Genomic DNA, 21380 nt, shown 5'->3' on the forward strand with positions numbered 1-21380 from the left:
TTTACTGTTTTTAGACATGCAAATACGTTCACAGCGATAGTGTAAATACATTATTTTGCTACAGCCTTCTCAGTAAGATGAAAAATACCTGAGTTATGGAGCCTCTCAAAGAAGGAATGGTCTCAACAGAAACTTTATTGGTTGGAGTTCCTCGTGTTATACTTCCCTCCTGTATTGTGGTACCTGATTTGAAAAAAAGACATCCAGATAAATAAGGGAATCAAAAAAATACAGCTATTTTACTTGACATAAACTCTTTTTTAATGAGAACTGTTAGTTTATACTGAAATACAGGGAAACTTTCAGCTTGTTAATAGTATGCATTTGAGACAGCTAAATTATTTCCCCTTTTGACTTAGCCTTTTACATCACGCAAAGCCATTAATCCATGGTATTTGGTTTCCTTTCTTTTGATGTATTTATATCTTTCACAAGTATTGCTATGTGTATGCCCAACAATTTAGTTTTGAAACTGGCATGTCTTGAAACAAATGTTTTTAAATGAGACATGCAGACAGGAGGAGCTGTTACAAAAACACATGTACACATGCCTTGGAAAAGAGGGAGCGGATTAATCCTTTAATACTTAATAACAACACTTCAGTAGTTTGGGCTCCAGTTCTCTCAGTTTCATCAGGCTCTGACAAAGTTTCTTTCTTAAGTTGTATGACTGACTTTACCTCGAACCACACCTTCATGTTGTGCCCTGACCAGGAGTCCCTCAGGCTGGGAATTCTGACTTCTGGGAGAGAATTCTTCTTGTTTGATATAGGGCAGGGAAGCTATTTAGAAAAAGAAAAAAAAAAGAAAATCTCTCCTTAATTATGAGTTATTAAATAGTCTATAAAAAAATGCACGTCAGCTTTTCTTTTCTTACCAGCTTTGGCTGACTCCTGCTGCCTTGGCAGCCCAAGAGATATAGAGCCCACTGATGGCTTTGCCGTTTCTTGGGTATAGGAAGCTTGACTATGAGATGTTAAGTAAGTGCCAGGTGTTCCCTAAAACAACATATTATGTTAATTCTTGTTTCTGGAATGCAGATTCACTTCTGTGTTTAAAGGAGACTGCAAATATTACTATGATCCTAAAATGCTACACAACACCACTGCAAAATATCAAAGTGCAAAACAACAGGACTCCAGTGTCACTGTTAGTTCAGAGATGCAGTTCACCTAAACTGGACATCCTCACCTGCGCTACTAAATGTAAACAACTGCAGCGTGTTCTATTTTATAAAGCACCTGTAACTCCTGGACTTTTAGTGGTGACATGTACAGGTCTTAACTGTTAAATGCTGTGAACATATAACTGAGTACAAGATATTGACAGTTGGTGAAATGGCAGAAAGAATGTTATAAGCAGAGATTTTCAACAAGTAGTTCTCTTACTTGTGAGATTGAGCCTCCCATGATAAACGAAGGTTTTTCTGATGGCACACTTGTTTTGGAGGATGGAATGAGGGGTGGTGGTGGTCTGGTAGGTCTGGTAGTTGGAAGGCGGACTCCTTCAGGTATATTGGTTATTACTTGGTGAGGAGCTGGCTGGAGAACTTAGGGAAGAATGTACATTAAACAAAGTCTGTTTCAGCTCTATTAGTCATTAGAGAGACAAGAAGAACTGAAATAACTCAGCTCATCTGACAATTTCCAACAGGAATAATCTCACAATACCCAAAAGCTATCTAGCTCTATTTTCAGCTCTGAAACTATGTCCATGTATATGTTGTGCTTAGAAATTTATTAGGTAATATCTAACCTTGCACTGAAGTTCAAAAACAGTAAAATCTGCACTGTAAAACTACAAACTCAGAAAAGTAAACTTTTAAAGCTAACAATACGGGGTACATTCATTTGTTGTCGTTGCTTTTCTGTTTTTAAATAAAGTATTCTACTTAAAGAATAAGAACAACTGAGGCAAGTATAATCTAAGCTTCACTGATTCTGTCTTTTCTCAGCATGACATTATACTCTGAAGGCAGAAGCAATAATCCAAGTTCCAGAACTAAGATTTGCCAGTTATTTCACTGTTTTATAAATCATTCAATATATAACATTACACAATTATTCAGAAACTTATGTCAAGCTTAACAGTAGCTCTCTTTTTCCTCAATTCTTCCTTCATAAAGTGACAGTATTTTCACTGAGTTGAAAAAAACTCTGGATTGCTTTGTGCCCATGCTGTTCTAACACTTTTCAGATCATCTTAATTGCTTAATAAAATGCATGTTAGGCAGCTGATAAAGCAAACAAAACCGAACAAGAATACAGAACATCTATCTACAGACACAAAAAACATACTACTCTCGTTTGTTCACAAAAATGTTTAGAGAATAATTTGATACTATATAAAGTAACAAAGCCTAGCTTCCAAAGACTGTATATTGCTATGATACTAAAGCAAGTATTTACCTGGTGGGACACTGTAGCGAGCTGCGTTCATATCAGGCTGGGGAGAGGCTTTATTGACTTCTCTTGGAGACAGCCTGTATGGTGATGCTGACCTCGTTGCTGTATTTTGCACTTGTGCTTCCTGTTCTATTGCTCGTTTGACCTCAGCATAAGGCATATAGGCTACCGGTTTTCCTATGACAGTTAAAGAAAGAAGAATCCCAAGTTTAGAAATTAGAGTCAAAAGGTCCAGTCTACCACAGAGTTTTAACAAAGGGCTTATTACTATATCAGATTGTACTCATCAGGTACAAAAGTTTAATTACAAGGACACATTTAGACCGGAAAGGAAATAATTAAATTTGAAATATCACTTGGCACTGAAGTAACTGAAAAATGCCAAGGTCAGGCATGTAGGCTCTCTCTGAATGAAAGGAATAAACAGTTCTGCATACTAAGGCATAAGGATAGCAATTTTTGTACCACTTTCCTCTCTTACAATAGCACGCAGTGCTACCAGAGGAAGGTAAGTATTTAGTCCTCCTACTCTTTTGAGTAATCCAGATTCATGCATTTATTTCGAAATCAGTGAGTGATTGTAACACACACACACACACACATATAATTATCCTTGAATGCTCTCCCTGGCAAAGACTGCAGTTTTTAAAATTATGTTACACACTTGTATAAACTTATTTGTATAAACTCTCTCATGCTTTGCTGGTGAAAAACAGTAGCTGGTTCCTTTAAGTCCTTTAAGTGAAAGCTCTACTACTGAAAAGATTAAATTTAAAGATTTCTAAATACTGTGCATTGGCCAGGTTTACATACAAGTTCAGCCAGACTTACATGCTAATTCCATCAGACAAAACGCCTCCTTTTCTTGTTTGTTTGCCCACAGAAGCAACAAATCAAAGTTCAAATACCAGTATTGCCCATCAATTGTGTTTAAAGGGAAAATATATTTGTATTGATTTTAGAAAACTAAAAATCCAGTACCACAACTTCAAATTCCTTCCGTTTGGCAATAGACAATTTAAGTATTAAAAATTACAAGCCAGAACAAGTCTACTGCAGCTGGGAAACTACATCTTTTATCTCCATGGTTAAAGAAAGATGACACTAGTCATCCCATAATAGCTTCGTAAAGAAGTTTTTTACTATTATATTTAATGATGAAGTATTTTGTAGTTTGTCATACGCCAATCAGCAACATGCCCTTCAGTTTGACTAGATGCCCTGCAATACAGTCACTGGACGTGTATATTCCAATGTATACAATACCAGATTTTTAAGCAGCCTGTGGGCTCTCTCCTACATACACGAGTGGATGGACAAGCTGGCATGCACAATGTACGTTAGGAAGTAGCTACTGCAATGATCTGATGGCATGTCAGCCTCTTTAGTCTGCAGATGAAGATGTCCAGACTTGTAGAACCCATTTACATTAACCACATTATCCCCCCTCACTGCTTCAGTAACACCCTTGATTTTTGCTGGCAGAGACTTGGTGCTAAAACTTTCCCACAGTTCGTAATACAGTACTGCTAATGCCAAGAGTTATTCAGATAATATTTTAGTTAAATGGTACTTTTAAGCATCCCCAGACTTTCTACCTAAAGAAGCAACTTCCAAAACCAGCAACTCTACGCCCTCCCCCTTCAATCCACAAGTTCCCTTCTCACTATTTTAACAGGCAAAAAAAAGGTATGTTTCCTTCATTTCACTTCAGTAGAAGTAATTAAGATGAAGTGTTTTCACAGCATAATTTTAAAATTGTTGAGCATGTTAAGTACAAAGCACTCAAATTTCAAAGACCATGATAGTTTATACTGCTAACATTGCGGAGCCAACAGACACAATGCACAAGGATATTAAATCAAACAATGCAGAATTATGCATCTATGATGATATCTCTAACATTCAACACATAAGCCACACTGGTTTTATTTCCCGGTTACAGTGTTGTTTCTGGACCTATTCATTTCCCAGGAAAGAAAGTTGGGTATCTAGAGGTAACAGTTACAGCAAGAGCTGGACCTCCCATAGGATATGCTTTTCTTGCATAAATAAAGACAATCATCTGCCAAGCTGTTTGCAATTTGCAAGTTGTTAAGAGAATTAGAATAATTTCAGTTCAAAGAATGAAAGAATAGCCAATTTACACTGAGAGAAAACATAATGCAAGTGTCTATGAAAGCTACCAAATGCATCTTAAATAGAAATATAAATTGCCCATCTGAATCACATTCCTGTAACCAACAATGGTAATAGAAACATCCTTACTTGGGAACCCTGACAGGTTCGGTGAACAGCTCTGGATTTGTTCTGTACCACAGAACACAAGAGTCACATTCTGGAAACAAAGGTCCAGATCCGAGAGCTCAGTTCAAATCATGCCTCCAAGCAGCATCTATTTAGGCAAAGGCAACCAGCCTCCATATTTGCAAGAAGAAAAACCTTTCACACAGCCCTTCGTGGTCTGACAGGCTACAGCATGACAGTTCTACCATTCTTTTGTGCAGTATTCCAGGGCTCAATTCACCAGGCTCTCGTGCAGTAAAACATTCCTCTTAATTGTGCTCATTGTCCATTAGTAATTCTCTCCCAACTTCACCTTTAGTTTCCGAAAACTAAATTCTGATCTCACCCCAATGGAGCCAGTTCTGCTTTATCTAAGGAGATTATAAGGTGATTCTCCAACACTGTCACTGCAGCAGCATCTGTTATAATAGAGAGGTTCCTTCAATCAAGTCCTATCAGAAGGTAACAATCAACAGTATGCTAAATTTTCCTTCTTAAACATGGCAGACAGTGGAATATGCTGACATAAAATGCAGGGTTACCTCCATGACATGACAGATGTAAAACCACCTACCTTCCCACTCGACATTAGGGCTCTTGGAAGTGCCGCATGGGCTTACAGAACTTCGATACTCCATATCCAGCTGCTCTTGCCTCTGGCGTTGTTCTTCCAGCAGTGCTGACTCATGCATCGCTTTAATGTGCCGTTGATAGAGTGCATAACCACTCACTGGTGTTCCAACAGGAACGGTACAGGGACTGCAAGAAACCTACAGAGAGGGGAAGATGTTAACATTGGGTACATTAATGAACGTACTTATAAAGTAACTGTCTTGCTCAACGGCTCCGCTTCAGCAGGTATATAGCGTATGTATTAACGTTTCAAGTGGTCTGTGCCTGTTTTTAGGCTAACACTTGTATATTTGTTTGTATTTAACTTAATTTACCCCTTAGAAGTATTATGATAACAAAGCTAACAATACATTTCTTTGTTTCTTTTTTTTTTCCTGCTTGAGTAGTAGAGGTAGTTCTCAGGACAACATGTTCCTTCAAACATCATTTAAAACACCCCATACCATTGGTGGTATGACAGCAGCTCGGTGGTGAAGTTGTTGTAGGTCCATCTGCCCTTGCTTTATTGTGGGCGACACCAGTATTGACCCAGTGGGGTTTAACAGTGAGGGCTTTGACTCCCTGAAGATACTGCAAAAAGAGAGAAGGAAGGGAAAAATATCACCAAAATGAACAAGATAAAACATCTTAAAAATTACAGGCAAAAGTAAACCTCTCAACTTCAAAAAGGAAAAAAAAACCAACACGTTTAACATACTGGACAACGTCAAAAAAAAAATCAAAATCATGTTTTGTTTGTCCCAAAGCACATCTGGTAGAATAAGCAACAGATACTGCTATATTGTAAAATACGAAGAAATACCGAAAGAATTGTTCAGAATCTTGAAAACCAGAAATTCACGTATGCAGTTTCTATATATACGGTACTACCACAATGCAACCTTCTTTATAAAGAATGCCTTGGGGAAAAAATAGATGGCAAGCACTGGATATATTTAGTGCATAGGAAATACGTAAACAGTAGTGTAGTGTACAACAGACTATTTCCACATGGAAGGCTAATACATTTTTGAAGTGGAAAGATGATGTCTGAAGAGGCAGAGGGTGCAGAAACACCACAGACTGCCCTCTTCAAAAGAGCACATGTGGAACAATGATACTGGATACTTCTGACATTTAACATCTATCCTCGGTACTGTGTGTATATTAAGACCACTGGGAAGGAGGGGGCATTGGCTCTGAAGCTATGCTATGGTTACACAGGAATTGCACCAACAGAACATTAAAAGATTTCATTTATCATCAGTGGAATGAACCATCTACCCCCAAAGATACAACGGTTCCAAATATAAGCAGCACTGTCCATTTAAAGGCCTATCTGCTTGTGTGGGTTATCCACGCTGTTTAGGGCTGAGTTCCCAGGAACGACTAGATGCATGCAGACACTACTATACACTTTGAAGAAAGAGGTCATCTACTTCTCAGGACATTTGTCCGTTAGTTTACAGACACAGGCTGGTAGGGGGTGAGAAATACCTTCCACGACTCTATTAATAATAGTCTTCAAGAGATTGTTCTATCAGCTGATATAACATGGTTCAATGGCAGTAATTGGGTACAGGACTCTAGAGGGTATACAAGCAAATAAATGTGAAATGTAAAAAGAACTAAAATATGAGCATTTTATGCCCTTAGATTTTTTATTATTTTATTTTTAAGTTACTGTCATCTACTAAAACATATTCAGGCTGTTTTTCCTATCAAATTCAAGGAGGTTTGGCTACACTCTACTAAATTGAACTTGTGAGAATAAGAATCAATTAAAACATGCTGAATTTTTGGCTCTGCATTCAAACAGTTTTACTCTAAAGGGAATGGAGAGCCCACAAGATTTCCCAAGTGAGTGAATCACACTATAAAGAATGTGTACTTCTGAATGTGTAGATTTGTACAGAAGTACTGTGCAAAAGCAGCAAACAAAAAAACAAAGAACTTTAGTACAGATCCAATTACACAATCACTGATGATTTTCTTAGTGGATAGTTGGAGGGATTTACAAAATTCCCCACTTTTTTTTTTTTTTTGAGTTGGTAATTGATTTTTAAGTGTCTGTGTACCAGACAATCATGCAGCAACAAAAGCTTCCCCTTCTCACCAGAAAATACCAGTTACTCATCTTGGAAACTCATGCCAGGAGCATCTTGAATCTTTTTTCATGCTTTGGCAAATTTTCAGTGTTTTAGTAAGCTGCTGTCCTTTCCAGGTGACTGTTTACATGGTTCCCATTCTCTGAACAGATCCTAAATGGCTCAATTTCCCTTATTCTCTAGCTTTCCAGGTAGTTGTGCTAATTTGCTAACTACCCAGTCAATCACTATGGAATTTTGCCTTACTCTGCATTAGAAGAGCTTTCTTTGGGCTTTTCATCAGATTTTTTAATCAACATTTCCCTCTACTGCACTTCTGGCAAAGCCTCTTTAGAAATTCTTTGTATAGTAAAAATTCATAACAAAAATATTGCTACTGATGACAGGTTTTGACCACTGTTAAAACCACTTTTTAAAGATGGCAATTTATGAATGCTAAACAATTAAACTCACCCTTGTCTGTCAGGCTCTCCATCAACTTCCTCATCAGCACTACAGGTAGCACTCGAATCATTATCTGAATGGGATTCTTGTCTTGCTGAGTTAACCTGTTGTGACAGACTATAGTCCATTTCCTCAGGTTCCGACTTTTCCTTGGGTTTCTCCATCTCCCTCTCTTTGGTATCACTCTCTATTTTCACTTGAATATTCTCTGGTAGCCTCATTTCCGTCTCTACAGGTTCTACTTTGGTATGTACTGGAAGATTGAGCACAGGCTTAGCTTCAACTGCATGGCTTCTACTGTCAACATCCATAGGTTCTTCTGCCTCATTATTTATTTCTTCCTTAACCTGTGGCTCAGAGGTCTGACTTTCAGCTGTTGATACACTTTGGGCTGTTAAGGAGGGAGACGTGCTGGCTGCAGGTTTAACAGTAGATTCCTGTTCTGCTGCTGCCTCAGTGGTTATTTTCGAGGCAGCATTGTCAGGTGGAGTTTCTTCACTTGGTTTAGCAGGTTCTGCTGGAGTTGGAGATGGAGCACTTTCTGTATCAGAACTATTTTCAGCACCTGAAAAAAGTTTTAGAATAAGAGTTCAACTTAATGAAATCCAACTAAGTTTCAGTCAACTGCTGCTTTTTATCTTTTTTAAAATAATCAGATGTATGTCTGCCGTCTCAAAACACAAGATAATTGCCCAACTGTTTTACTGAGAGCATTAACTAACAAAGGTTACACATCTTTGGTTCAACTTGCTTCAGCACGCACAATTTTTCAGCCACATGCTGTTAATTTATCCTCTAGAAAACAGAATATTCAAAATAACAAGCATTAGTATTTTCAGGCCACTCAATACTGAAAATGCTTTTTCCCCCTCCAGATGCAACTAGTGAAGTGAGTTCAAACAATTAAAATCCAACTGAAACACAGTATCTGAGCACCACATTATGAATGGAACAAAACTTTCAGATTGTATCATTGACACAGACTAAACATGTCTCTCCCTCTCTTTCAGTGCATACAGGAGTTCTCTTCCCTGCCAGTTACCTTCACTGTCTTCTGGATTCTCTTCTTCATTAGATGCTTCAATGTCTTCATCCTCCTGAGCTGACACAGTTGAAGCTACGCTCTCACACTGTGACACATCTCGCTCTTCGCGGGGCCTTCGTGAAGACTGATAAATATATGGTATTTATATCATACTGAACATTTACAAGCTTTTGTTTTGTTTTTAACATGCATTTCCATTTCTTACTCTCAGGTTAAAATAAAAGGCACCGAATCTCTGTTTAGCACATATTCATTCACAAGGGCATACCCTTTCAACTTTTGTCCAGCTTTTGCTGTTTCTGACCAAAAATAAGTTTGGGAACAAACCACTGACTCCTTACGTATTTGGGGGAAGAACAAAACTACTGCAGCAAACACAGACACTGAAGCTCTTCGCTTCAGTGGAGAGAAGACCAGGACACCACAGCTTAGAGGATTCCAGCCCTCAGTATTCTATTTTAGATGCCCCAGAACTTTCAGTTCCTGGTTGTCTTCTATTAATTCTTTTGCTCTGATTTGTAAGGTTAGTGCTTACTGCGTGACACAACATGTTTCAAGGTAAATGTTTTACAGCAATGACCTGAACTTCTTTACTTGCTGGTGTACTGATAAGGAATGTCATTTTCAAAGAGCTAAGGAACTCTTCAGGCTTGAGTGTATTATCTGATAGAAAAATTTCTATTGCATTTTGAAGTATGAAGTGATTAGTATCACAGGTCAGTGAGAATCAGCTGCCTTTTCTAGGAGATATATGTTGCAACACAAAAACAAGTAGAAAAGGAAACAAGTGGTTACTGCAACACAGTCTTACTGAAGCATGATGAAGGACTTCAGAGAGATGCCAAGTTTTTCCCTGTAAAATAGTCAATGTCCACTGCACTTACCTTCTGTTTGTGCTGTTGAAGGAGACTGTCCAAATTGTGTCTCCTTTTATAGTTGAAGTAGAAGTTCTTACACTGAGCTTCACTTTTCGTCCCAACCATTTTGGCAATTGCTGCCCAGTTGCGTCCATGTTCTACTAGGCCTGTTCAAACACATAGGAACAGATATTTACTATGATAAATAATTCAGCTATCCAAACCCTAATAAATGGAACTAGTGGGAAGGGAAGATACAAAAGTATTGCCGTCCTTTAAAAGAATTCTCAGTGAAAACGTATATGACCACTAATTATGGGGTGGTAAAAAGCTGAGTATCTAAACGTCTGCTAATAAAGCCTTCAAACTCAACTCTTTGCTGTTGCTAATACATAACACCTTTGCTAAAATGTCTATTTTATGCATAATATTTACAGATGACAGTATCTACCAAGTAACAAGTTATAAAATACACTAACTAGTCTGCTTGAAGAATGCCTTATACAAAAGGACATTTTGTAAACTTTAAACACATGACTTTGAAGATTTACATACAACGTACATATCTTCACATCTGTTTCTCAGGCTTCTGTGGACAAAGTACAACATCAAATAGTTCTAAGTAGGCCATATGAAATAAGTCATCACATCCCAAAAAACGCATTTTTCTGTTAAAGATGTTTGTGTTAAAAACAAAACAAAAACAGCAAATTTCAAGTTCTTCATTCAGTGTAGTACTGCAATGAATTTGGACTTGTAGAATTTGAAGTAAATATGTTTTCAATAATTCAGTAAATACAAGTATTCTGAAGTAAAATAGAAGTTTTACAAGGTTTACCTTTTTTAGCAACTTCCATTTCTTCTTCTGTCCAGCGGGATGTCTCCACAGGTTCTGCAGAAGCTGAAAGAAAAACAATGACTGATCAGAGAAAAGACTAAAAGCCACTTTTATGACCATCCCATAATCTATTATCCTGTTTACATTAAGGCTTATTCAAGTCACTCAGAAAAAACTGCTTTTGTCAGTGGGAAATAGTCAGCCTCCTTTAAACCAAGATATAAATGTACATTCTCAGCAGTGCCCTTTCTCTCCCTTGTGATCCATTCTTTTCTATGTATCTGGCAAGGTTCCTTAAATTTAGATATTGCTGTAACTCAAACATGCTATATTCTTCTAAAAATCACAAAAGAACTTTCTGTGCTCTTACTGCACATATGATTGTCTTAATCAGTACATTGACTACAGTGGGGCCTGAAGAAATAAAACTGATTCTCAACTGTAATTTAACCCTGACCTTATATAGCAAGTATGTAATTAACTCAGGGTAAAATACAAAACACAGCAGTATTTCATTGATTTTAATATTGTTCACAACTGGAGGGAAGGAGGCACAACACAGCAGCTTCTCCAAAAGGAGTTCTGCATTTTTCTCACAATCCAGTGTGCTATGAGCTAGTTCCATCCTATTTCACTGACTACTGCAGAAAGGACCGAAATGGTTACTTATCAATTAGTGGGTATTCAACAACTCCCATTAACAAACAATGCAAGTAGGACACTATAAAATATCTGATGCACGCAAAAGCTATTCTGGATTTCCAGAAAATCTCATCAAAATAAAGAAAAAAACTATTGTCCTAGTTCAGCAGCTGACAAAAAAGTTTATCAACTGAGCAAAACGTCCATTTCTGATAATTTAAGCTACAGGTGAACTGCCATGCCCACTTACTCTGTTCTTCAGGAAGCACAGAATATTTGAGCAATAGAAAGTTGTTATAACGTCTGTAAGAGTTATCTAGCTGCCTGTAACTACACAGCTGAAGAGCTAAGAGCAATAAACTTTGCTACAGCAGAGCACTGCAGGAAAAAAAAAATTGCCACACCACCCTAAATAATTATTTACTAGCCACAAGGTATTTTGTTTGATAGTGTTTCTGCGCCACCACAGATTATGTCAGCCTTTTTAGACATGCAGCTAGAGATAGCGTAGTTTTATCTAACAATACATGCCAACAGAGTAACACTTCTATTTTAAAGAATTCTCTTGCCATCTAATACAGAAACAACAACAAAAATTAATTGCTAGGATCTATTTCAGATTATGAAACTCCCCAAAGTACTCAAATATCAGGTCTACTTATTTAACAACAACTTCTGTGAGCTACAGCCTGTAAGTCAATCTTTGTCAAATGCATTTGGATCTCTATGGATACAGCATTAACCCTGAAAACAGACAAAAAGTAGTTATCACAGAAACGCTTATCTGGCTCCCCCTGCCCCACACGTGGTTTTAACAGACTCATCTGATTACACACATACCATTCAGTTACATTCATGAAGTTTAGCAGTACCAGTCACAAAATTATGAGCAGGCCTAAGAATAAAGACGTAATACTAAACAAAAAAACCAACCCCAAAATGCACCCCATGCACAGAACACAGCTTTATTTCAGTGAAGAGCCTGACTACCAGATGGGTCCCCAAGTGTCCTATAAATGCTACTCACAAGGTTCTGGTGGGGGTGGAAGAGGCGGTGGTGGTTCTTCAGTGGCTGCAGCTGCAGCAGCATTTGCTTGTGCAGCTTCATTTGTCATTGATCTGGTGATTCTGCCCTTACGACGACCTTGACTATTGGCAGTTTTTCGGCCCCTAGGAGTGGCCTGTTCCCTTTCCTCTGTTTCCTCTGGTGCAACTTCAGTTTTGTCCTTTTCTTTGGTATTCTCTCTGAAAATAGTTAACAAAAGTGATTCAGACTCATTCAGATAGCCCTTATGGACAGATATTCCTGAACACGGTTTTAAAAACTCTGCATCAGATCTTACTTCCCATTTTGACTTGGAAGAAAACAAAACCAAAAGACACCTTAACAGTGAAACAGAATTCACTTACTGCCCAAAAGTCAGAATTGCTAGAGAATAACAGATGTATGACACTATCAACTGTAAAGAAGATAAGGACATTGTGACGGAACATTAAAAAAAACTAAGCCAATGAGATGCAAAGTGTTACACGTGAAAAAAAAAAAAAAAAAAACCAGAAAAAACACTCTGTTTTTTTGTACCAGCCTGATTATATCGGCAAGACAAAGAAATTTATAAATCAAAAAAAGCTTAATGCAAAAGAACTAACCTAAATAGAAAGTTTTCAGTCCAGATTTCACTGTTAGACTAATAGCAACTCCGTTTTGCTTTTTGTAATAAAAAGTTGCTGCAATCAGGAATGAATTAGTGTGTTTTCAGTCCCTATATACTTACTTTGATTCCTCCTTCTCATCCTTTTCCTCCTCATCTTTCTTTTCCTCCTCTTTTTTGTCTGCTTTTTCTGCTTTTTCCTCTTCTACCTTTTCTTCTACCTTTTCTTCTTGAGAAGGACGAGCAATTTGTTGCTAAAATGAAATGGAATTTACATGTTTTAACAACAGTATGTAGAAAGATACAGCAACTCATACTCAAGAGCAACACAAACACTGATATTAACTTACCTGCAACCCAACAGTATTTTAAATTACAGTCACTGCACATCTGTCAACAAAACAGTAAAACACCTCTGCCAAAAACTGTAATACCTATCTACACCCTGGAACTATAATGAATTAAGCATATCTCCCAGAATTCAAAATCCCCTCTGCCACAGAATATTCAGTTTCTACATATTAGCTGTATATCCTCAGTACCTATCAGCTTATTTTCTCTTGAGTTTCTTCTGTTCAGCTGTCCTATTCAGATATTGTATTTTGTCTTATAAATTCAATGGAGGTACAGGTTTCTTTTGCAGAGTGAGCACGGACATGATAACATACACTTGTACGTGGTAACAAATAAATGTGTTATTGTACGTTGTACTAAAAATGAACGGCCACATCGTTAGAAGTGCCTAGGAAAGGTCTAACATCTTGTGTAGTAATGTTGTTGCTCCCCTCAAATTTCATTTTTAATGTTGTACATTTGAAAAAAGCAAAACACGACAGCTCACTACTTGAAAGCAGAAGATATTGTAGCATGAACAATAAGACCAAATCTAAGCCACCTTCCTCAAGGCTGTTATTAGTAATTAAAAAATATAATTGTTCAAAAAAAAGTCAGGAATTTTAGATTTATATTTCTAGTGAATTTACGTTGTGCAGAAGGAAAATTATAACCTAGATTATTTTTTTATACACTACAGCCTGTATTGAGATTATAGTTTTGCAAGCATATAAGTACCAACAAAAGACACGGTAATTACCATTACCCACTGTTATCCTACAGAGAACAGCACAAAACACTATTTACGTATTCTCTGTTAAGGGACACTCACTCCTTATCTCTCAGAGTGAATCCAGATGACTGCCACGTGGAAAAAATATCTCATTTTAGAAAGCAGATAAATTTGATTTAAACTTTCCAGAAGACATGATCTACTTCAAACAGGAATTAATGCAAGGAATTTCTATTACTTCATATAATCACAAAGAATTACCAGGACGGCCACTTAAAACTGCTAAGAAGGGAAATAAAGTCTCAAAAATGCAAGAACATGGCATTGTTTTTGCTATTCCTTATCACACAAAAAAATAAAGTATCCGTGGCATTCACTGTCTGACTTAGCTGTTAGAGGTACCCTAGCATCAGAGAAGCTAAATATCTTGCGATGTTTTAAGAAAGCATTAGAAAAATACATGTATTCACACAGAAAAATTATATTTTGAGAAAACTACATCAAATATGGAAACAGAAGAAATTTATTTACATTTTAGCATATTTTTTCTCCCTACTGTGTTGCTTCCCAGTACTTTGAAGACTTCAGCTCTCAAAACAGCTTTTCTGAACTGGACTGGTTAAGGTAAAAAAAAATAAAGCTGGTAACATAGCTGATGCTTTGTAATCTCTACTACACTTCATAGTGTTATAAACATAATTGGGGTGTTTGTATGCATGGAAGCACTAATCACACAAATAATCAGGTCTTATGCCTGAAAAGATAACGTGGAATATAAATTCTCTTAAATACAGATTACATAGCAAGTATTTATTTGTGTGGGATACTTCCCCTTTGGATCCTTTTTAAGTCACTGACTATTAACCAGATAAAAGGCTGGTCAGTCCAGCAGCATAGGCCACGCACCCTTTTCAGCATAAAAAGGAGCCTAACTATTGCCATTTACTATCCATAAAAATCAACCTGCACACGACAAACACATCTTACACTTCCCAACACTGCGGAATTTCTATGCCCATGGCTTGCTTGCAAATTTCTCCCTCTCCAGAATAAAGCACCAAGCAGTAAGGCTGCCACTAAATAAATCATGTAACTCCCAAAATTCCCAGAACCCTTACACGAAGCAAATGAATTCTGATGGGCTTCAAAAGCCAACAAGTCCACACCGAGCATGCAGAGCTTAACCCATTTTGCCCATTCATGCTGAAAAGCATCGTAACAAGGTGATCTTCCAAGTGCCGCAGAAAAAGCCAAGCCTGCTGGACTGGGCACAACACAACAAAAACGGGAGATGCCACACGAGTTGTGGCGGGCAGAACTCCAGTCAAAGGCAAGGGGAGAGGGAGGAGGAAGAAAAAGCTTTCTTCCCCCCTCTCTGAAAACACCTAAGATCTTAAATAAATGATTGCAGTTTAAGTTCTGCCTTAAATACGCTTTCAAAAGAAACTACAGTACATAAAGAGGGTGGAGAGTCAGACATGGCCACGCAGAGGGAACCATTCACAGGGATTTACACCGAAGGGGCTTGGGCGTGAATGGGTTAAACAAACCACTTCAGCCAGAGTCACCAATTCAGAAGAACTGCCATACCTAGATGCTATCCACTCAAATCTGATGTGTGCAGAACTGAGTTGTTCCTTACTGGGTCTTAAGACTCTGCAAATCAACCTTGAAAAGCAAAATACACGTAATATTTATATAAGGCTACCTTCCAAAGAAATGCCCAACATACACTTGGAATTTATAGAAAGACAAGGACAGAGATCCAGAAGACTGCTGTTTTAGGAGTTCGCTAGATAGTTTATAGCCCACTGAAAAATTCCTCAAAACAGGCTTTCTTTTTTACAGAAGAACCTTCTTGTAAGTGTAGCAGCAGGTGTCACCATTTCATTAACAAAACCGAGCCTGCAAATAGTCACAGAAAGGACTTGTTTTTGACATTTTAATAATGTGAATTGGAGCAGAAACCCCAAATGCTAACCACTATTATCTTCCTGCAAATTATTAGCACATAAGATATTGCATTACTTGGTTATCCAAAACATTCCTTCAATAAAGACGTCAGAGACACGTGCTAAAGTAAATTATTTCCATTGTCCTAGACAGACTGGCCTCAAACTGAGGAGTTAAAATATGCATTTTCAGACGAAAAAAATCTGTATTTTACATTCACATTCTGTATTTTACATTTACAAAACAGATGCTGAAAATCGTCTGTTGTTTTTGCTTGGTTACCTTAACATTACATTTTGTAAACAACAGGATTCTCTGTTTGACAGAGAATTTAGTGAACATGCATAATCAATAGGTCAAGGGCAGGTTAAACACAAACCTTAAAACAGCTGAAGCCTCAGTCAGCGACGTACCTGCACATTCATCTGTTGCTTAAAACTTTTACTATCCAGGCAAGGGGACGGGCTTTAATTCAGGATAAGATTCAAAAGGACAAAACCCACAACAGCACCAACATCACACGGCTCTTTAGCAGCAGCTGCCTGACCCAGCAACATGTTTATTCCAGGAAATTGTGTCATTCTGCCACTTAAGCTGCCTACAGAAGAGTTGGCCCGTCTCACATACAACCTTTTAATCTCCCTGGGGTCACCCGAGGTAATCCCTGGGGAGCTCAGCACGATTGGCCGTCCCACAAGTACAGCAAATTTCTGTCTCGTCAGATCACTGGGCTGTCCCACCTGCTGCAGAGCCATGCGGGTTGATCCACGGACACTGGTTTATGCTGACCAGGCAGCTAGACTGCAAAAGTCACCCCCCTCGCTCCTGCTTTGCCACCAAATTGCAGCGAGAAACTTTACGCAGAAAGAACCTCCTCTCAATGAATTATTTATGCAATTATCTGGAATGAAACCAGTGCAAAAGCACTGGTGTCTTTGCTGCATGAACTCCCAGCATTCACTGACCGAACTTGCAAAGTGACAGCCCCACAAACTATCTGTGGGCGGTGTTTTGTATAGCCATGCTTTCTTTTAATGCTATGTCAAAAATTTGCTCTTCATTTTAAACCACATTTGGTTTAAGACACACCTGTTTAGTTGCCTCTGTGTGCATTCTGTAACAGTTTAGGCAGCATTTAATAAAAAGTCCTTTCTAAGCCTATTTAAGGACAAAAGCGTGCCAGAATTCAATTAGCCTTACATATCTTAACCTTATATGCCTTAATTTAGCAGTTAGCTTCTTTAAAGAAAAAGCCTCTGCTGAAATTTGAGTCAAGTTGTACTCTCTAAAAAAAATTCTCTTAAGCATTTCAACATCATTACCATGATTAATATCTTCTCTACTGCACCATTCTTCTTGCTTGCCTTCTAATTTACAAAAATATATGAACTCTTACGAGTTCAAGCTGAAGCACCTGTTATTGGCAGGCATAAGCACATCTTGGAGCACATCATAAATCTTACATATCTTGTGTTTGCCAATCAGCAAGGAAGTTTCAGATTGCTACTCAGAGAAACAAAAAATATCAGCTTCAAACAAAGCTGGGGTGAGGGAGGGACACGGGGAATGAATTACATTCTGCAACCTTAAGATAAAAGTTCTGGCAAGCGAGACAGTTCAACACTCAAGTGGTTTTTTTTGACTAGCTTACATAGATGTTGTTAATTAATCATTAATAAAACTAAGAAATACAAACATAATTTTTGGTACCATCTAATTCCTTTCTATAGCATCACTAAACACTAATTATAATACTCCTGAATATAAACTTCCAGAAATGGTAAGATTTCCCCCATTTAGGTTGTTTAGAGAATTTCCTTGACTTTGCAAGTATTCTTTAACAGTCTTCAGATCTATAAAGCCTGACATTTATCTGCATCCTCACCATAAAGCACACATTAAGTCTGTCTAGCAGTTGCCCATTGAACAGTTTAGCAATGTACTTACTGTGGATTAACAACTAGCAACTAAGACCTACAACTCTTAAAATTCAAAGAGCAAGTGATCCGAGTCCAATGAACAACTAGAGCAACTTCAGTGCTCCTACTCACATACTTACTGTTATTTATGTAGAAATAAGTATTCACAAGAGCAGCTGTAAAGCCAAGCAGAGCACCTTCAGTTTCATTTTATTGTTAGCTAAGCTCACAGGTCTTATGCACTTCTGTACAAAACTAATTAAAATCTTCCCTGATTAAAAGCATTACTCAAGGAAAGCAAACAATTTGTGGGTTGAGAAATCACCCAAATTTTGAATTCTACCAGTTTTGATATTCTAAAATGCAACAAAGCTGAAAGATGTGTAAATATACAACTACGATCTTCTGAATACATCAAAACTTAAAGTTACATTATGTTACAGCTTGAACCAGTTATGTCTCTTTACCTCTTAGAACAGCTGCAACAGAACACCATATGGTGAAGATATTGCTCAGCATATATATACTTACAATGATCATGCCAATCTCATTTTATAAAAACTAAGCCACTTAAAACAGCAACATTCTCTGCACTTAGTTCTCACAGCAACTGTCTAGAAGTCTCTTTTGGACAAGAAAAGAGACTTTTATCTGCTTTGTATTTGCCATACATCCTTGGTTTAATCTTTTACCACTACCAGACGCACAACAACACATTTTCCTATTAAGAAAGCATTATTAGACTTAAAGTCTAATAGAAGTTCTTGCAAAATACAGGACACATTGCAAATATTTTCTCCCATTACAGGAGTTAGAACTTCTACTTTCACTAACTGCAAAGTCCTTTGCATAATGAAAACTACCTTCACCCAAGCTGTCCATAATTTGTGGGGGTACAGAGAAGTAAGTCTTCATCAACACAATCTCTTTTTTTAGAATACCAGACCACAACTCAAAAGGCTCAAGTACAACAACACCATAGAAGCATAACATGCTGACCAGTTTTAGCCAACAGGATCAACTCATCAGCTGAAGTCGTCATGCAGTAATTTTACTCTATATAACTAATACATTCACTGGGACTCTCACAAAGCTTACATTACTAGGAAAAAAAAGTATTCACATATTCTGAAATGCATTATTTACTTAATTCACTGTTTTGTAGTTCAATACAGGTTTGCACAGTCACAATAACTCAGTCTCAACAATTTTCTCTTTAGTATTGCTGCTGGGATATGACTAAATCCAATAAACCACAACTTTTCAGATTTTAAGGTCTAAGGATTTCAAAAATCCTGAATTTTATAGGACCTTCCTCTCCTGTGCCCCCCCTCCCAATCAAGCTTCAGTTCTAACAAAATATTGGATACAAAGTGCTGAAGAAACATTCATACTGATTTGTAGCTGTTAAATTCATTTTAAGGATACAAACTCAAAATACCTGCAGGCTTCATCTTTACATCTTTTCCTTTGTTCATGTATTTTATTACATATAAGACCCTCCTTCCCAATCTCATTACTAATGTATCTTTTATTCTGTTTTCAGAATGCTGTTAGATGCAAGCGGAAGTCAAAATGGGAAGAGCAGGGACACATTCAGAGAACATACAGCATTCTTCCCGTTTTCCTGATTAAGAAAAAGTCTGAGTATCTTAAATTACATTTGTTTTCCAATATCCACACTAACCCTGGTAGCCTAGCAAATGTATATATTCCTTGTAATATGCTGCTCTTTTCCCCTCTCCAAAGGCTTCCAAGACTTCCAAATGAATTCTTCCTGAATCAGCAGAATTTTTAATTTGCATGCATTAAATTGGTCTCTTTTTTCTTGCTATTAAGTTCCAGTTTGACTTTGAGCCTGACCACCATATAACGATCACCATTAATTTCTGCTTTTTGACAAACACTGGCATTATAAAATGATTATATTTTTTCCACTGCAAGTCACATGTATAACCTTATTTCTGTTGGCTCCACCACGTGATTTGATGATGGATTCAACCTCCACGTCTATGGCAGGATCCTCAAATAAAATGAGCTGTCATGTTAAAAAAGTCACAAATGTGCAAAGGAAGGAGATATTCCACAGAATTAAAAACTAGCTAACCAAAAAACCCCTTGATGTCAGGATTCCTTATATTTAAAGGGGATAAGAGTGTACTAGTGGAAAAATTACTTTTCCCTTTTTTTCCACTTCATGCATACAACTTGCTTTCTATACAGGATTGCAAGACAGTTGTAAATATGAAACAATAAAATGATCATATTCAAGTGACAAATGCATTTTAGATACCTGATTTCTTCCTCTGCGTTTACCGTAATTCCTTCGCACAAGTGCTTTGTAATTTTCATTTTTCTTAGTCAAATAATAATATAATACACAGTCGGGAACATTCTAAAGTGAAAAAGCAAAAAAAAGTTTCACTCCTACAAAAAAAATACATTTTTATTATTTAAGTTAATGCTGAAAACTATTCAATCCCTAGACTAAAATAAAACACTAGTATATTTGTTTGATCAGTAGGGAAGCGAAGTCATACACAAACGTAGCAACATAACCATGCATAAAATTAGACTGTGTTAAACACAGGTCTCCTATATTAATAATATCTCTCAGCTACCTGTCTGTGTGATTTAACATATAATAAACAATTTACAAACGCAAAAGCTTCTATTTTTCATAATAGTCCTATGTATTCAAGATTCTGCTGTAAGTTTTAAAAAAATCCTAACTCCCCCTCACTTTTTACATCAGCTCTGTAAAGTCAGTTCTAAAGACTACAAAAATCAGATCTAAAGACTAATTCAGCCAGCAGTAGGATCCCACTGACTTGAAAGGTGGAGGCAAATTTTCTTAGAGGTAACACAGTGGCTCAGCAGAGCCAATTATGCCCTTATCTAACAAGTAAGATAGTTAAGCAGCTTACCTGCTTCAAAAAGAAAGTAAGATCAAAACTAAATAAAGTGTCATTTTCTTTTACTGCTGTCAATAGTGTCATTCCGCTAACTTTTGTTATATGTTTGCATGCGCTGATCGTGTTACTGATCAAGCACTACGAAATTTTGTCAAAGCAATAATTTTTATGGAATTACACATCTTTTCCAAGAAGGTAAAATGATGCTGGAATAAATGACTTACATTCGGAAAGTTAGGGATCCCACCCTAGGCTCTACTTATATTAAAAAAGGTCTTACCTTTCGTTCCAGGTAGGAAGCAATTAGACCAAAGTTCTTGGGATGTTGGACAAACCTTTTACAAATCAGAAATTATTTAAGTTTAACAACATAATTCACGATCAAATAAGCAAAGCAGTCTTCTAAACAATCTGTGCCACCAGCACTCCCTTGATTTTGCAATTGAAATTAGTCTAAAAAGTCTAGTTTTCAAATTGAACAAATTTAGAACTAAGCACTTAAAATTAGCAATTAACTAATATAATGAGATTGTATACCACGCTTCACATTTTTATCCTATCAGAAAACTAAGGCATTTTAAAGAATTTCTTATCTACAGACTAAATGGATGCAAGCCTACACAGTTCAAAAATATTTG

General features: G+C 37.2%; 1 protein-coding gene across 5 annotated transcripts in view; it reads right to left on the bottom strand.

Annotated features, from left to right (window-relative positions):
- NCOR1 (nuclear receptor corepressor 1) overlaps positions 1 to 21380 on the bottom strand; it is an 84675-nt gene that overhangs the window by 34468 nt on the left and 28827 nt on the right. For all 5 annotated transcript variants that reach the window (XM_048074224.2, XM_048074225.2, XM_048074226.2 and 2 more), the window contains exons 13-27: positions 21023 to 21077; positions 20121 to 20222; positions 13013 to 13143; positions 12265 to 12482; positions 10596 to 10658; positions 9785 to 9924; positions 8898 to 9024; positions 7865 to 8420; positions 5768 to 5894; positions 5266 to 5461; positions 2409 to 2582; positions 1389 to 1549; positions 878 to 998; positions 681 to 782; positions 89 to 183 (exon numbers count right to left, since the gene is read on the bottom strand). In XM_048074224.2, coding sequence (XP_047930181.1) covers positions 89 to 183; positions 681 to 782; positions 878 to 998; positions 1389 to 1549; positions 2409 to 2582; positions 5266 to 5461; positions 5768 to 5894; positions 7865 to 8420; positions 8898 to 9024; positions 9785 to 9924; positions 10596 to 10658; positions 12265 to 12482; positions 13013 to 13143; positions 20121 to 20222; positions 21023 to 21077 — 2368 coding nt within the window. The remainder of the gene's footprint in view (positions 1 to 88; positions 184 to 680; positions 783 to 877; positions 999 to 1388; positions 1550 to 2408; positions 2583 to 5265; positions 5462 to 5767; positions 5895 to 7864; positions 8421 to 8897; positions 9025 to 9784; positions 9925 to 10595; positions 10659 to 12264; positions 12483 to 13012; positions 13144 to 20120; positions 20223 to 21022; positions 21078 to 21380) is intronic.

The sequence above is a fragment of the Anser cygnoides genome, chromosome 18 (genome assembly GCF_040182565.1).
Source record: "Anser cygnoides isolate HZ-2024a breed goose chromosome 18, Taihu_goose_T2T_genome, whole genome shotgun sequence".
In the NCBI taxonomy this organism is placed as follows: domain Eukaryota; kingdom Metazoa; phylum Chordata; class Aves; order Anseriformes; family Anatidae; genus Anser; species Anser cygnoides.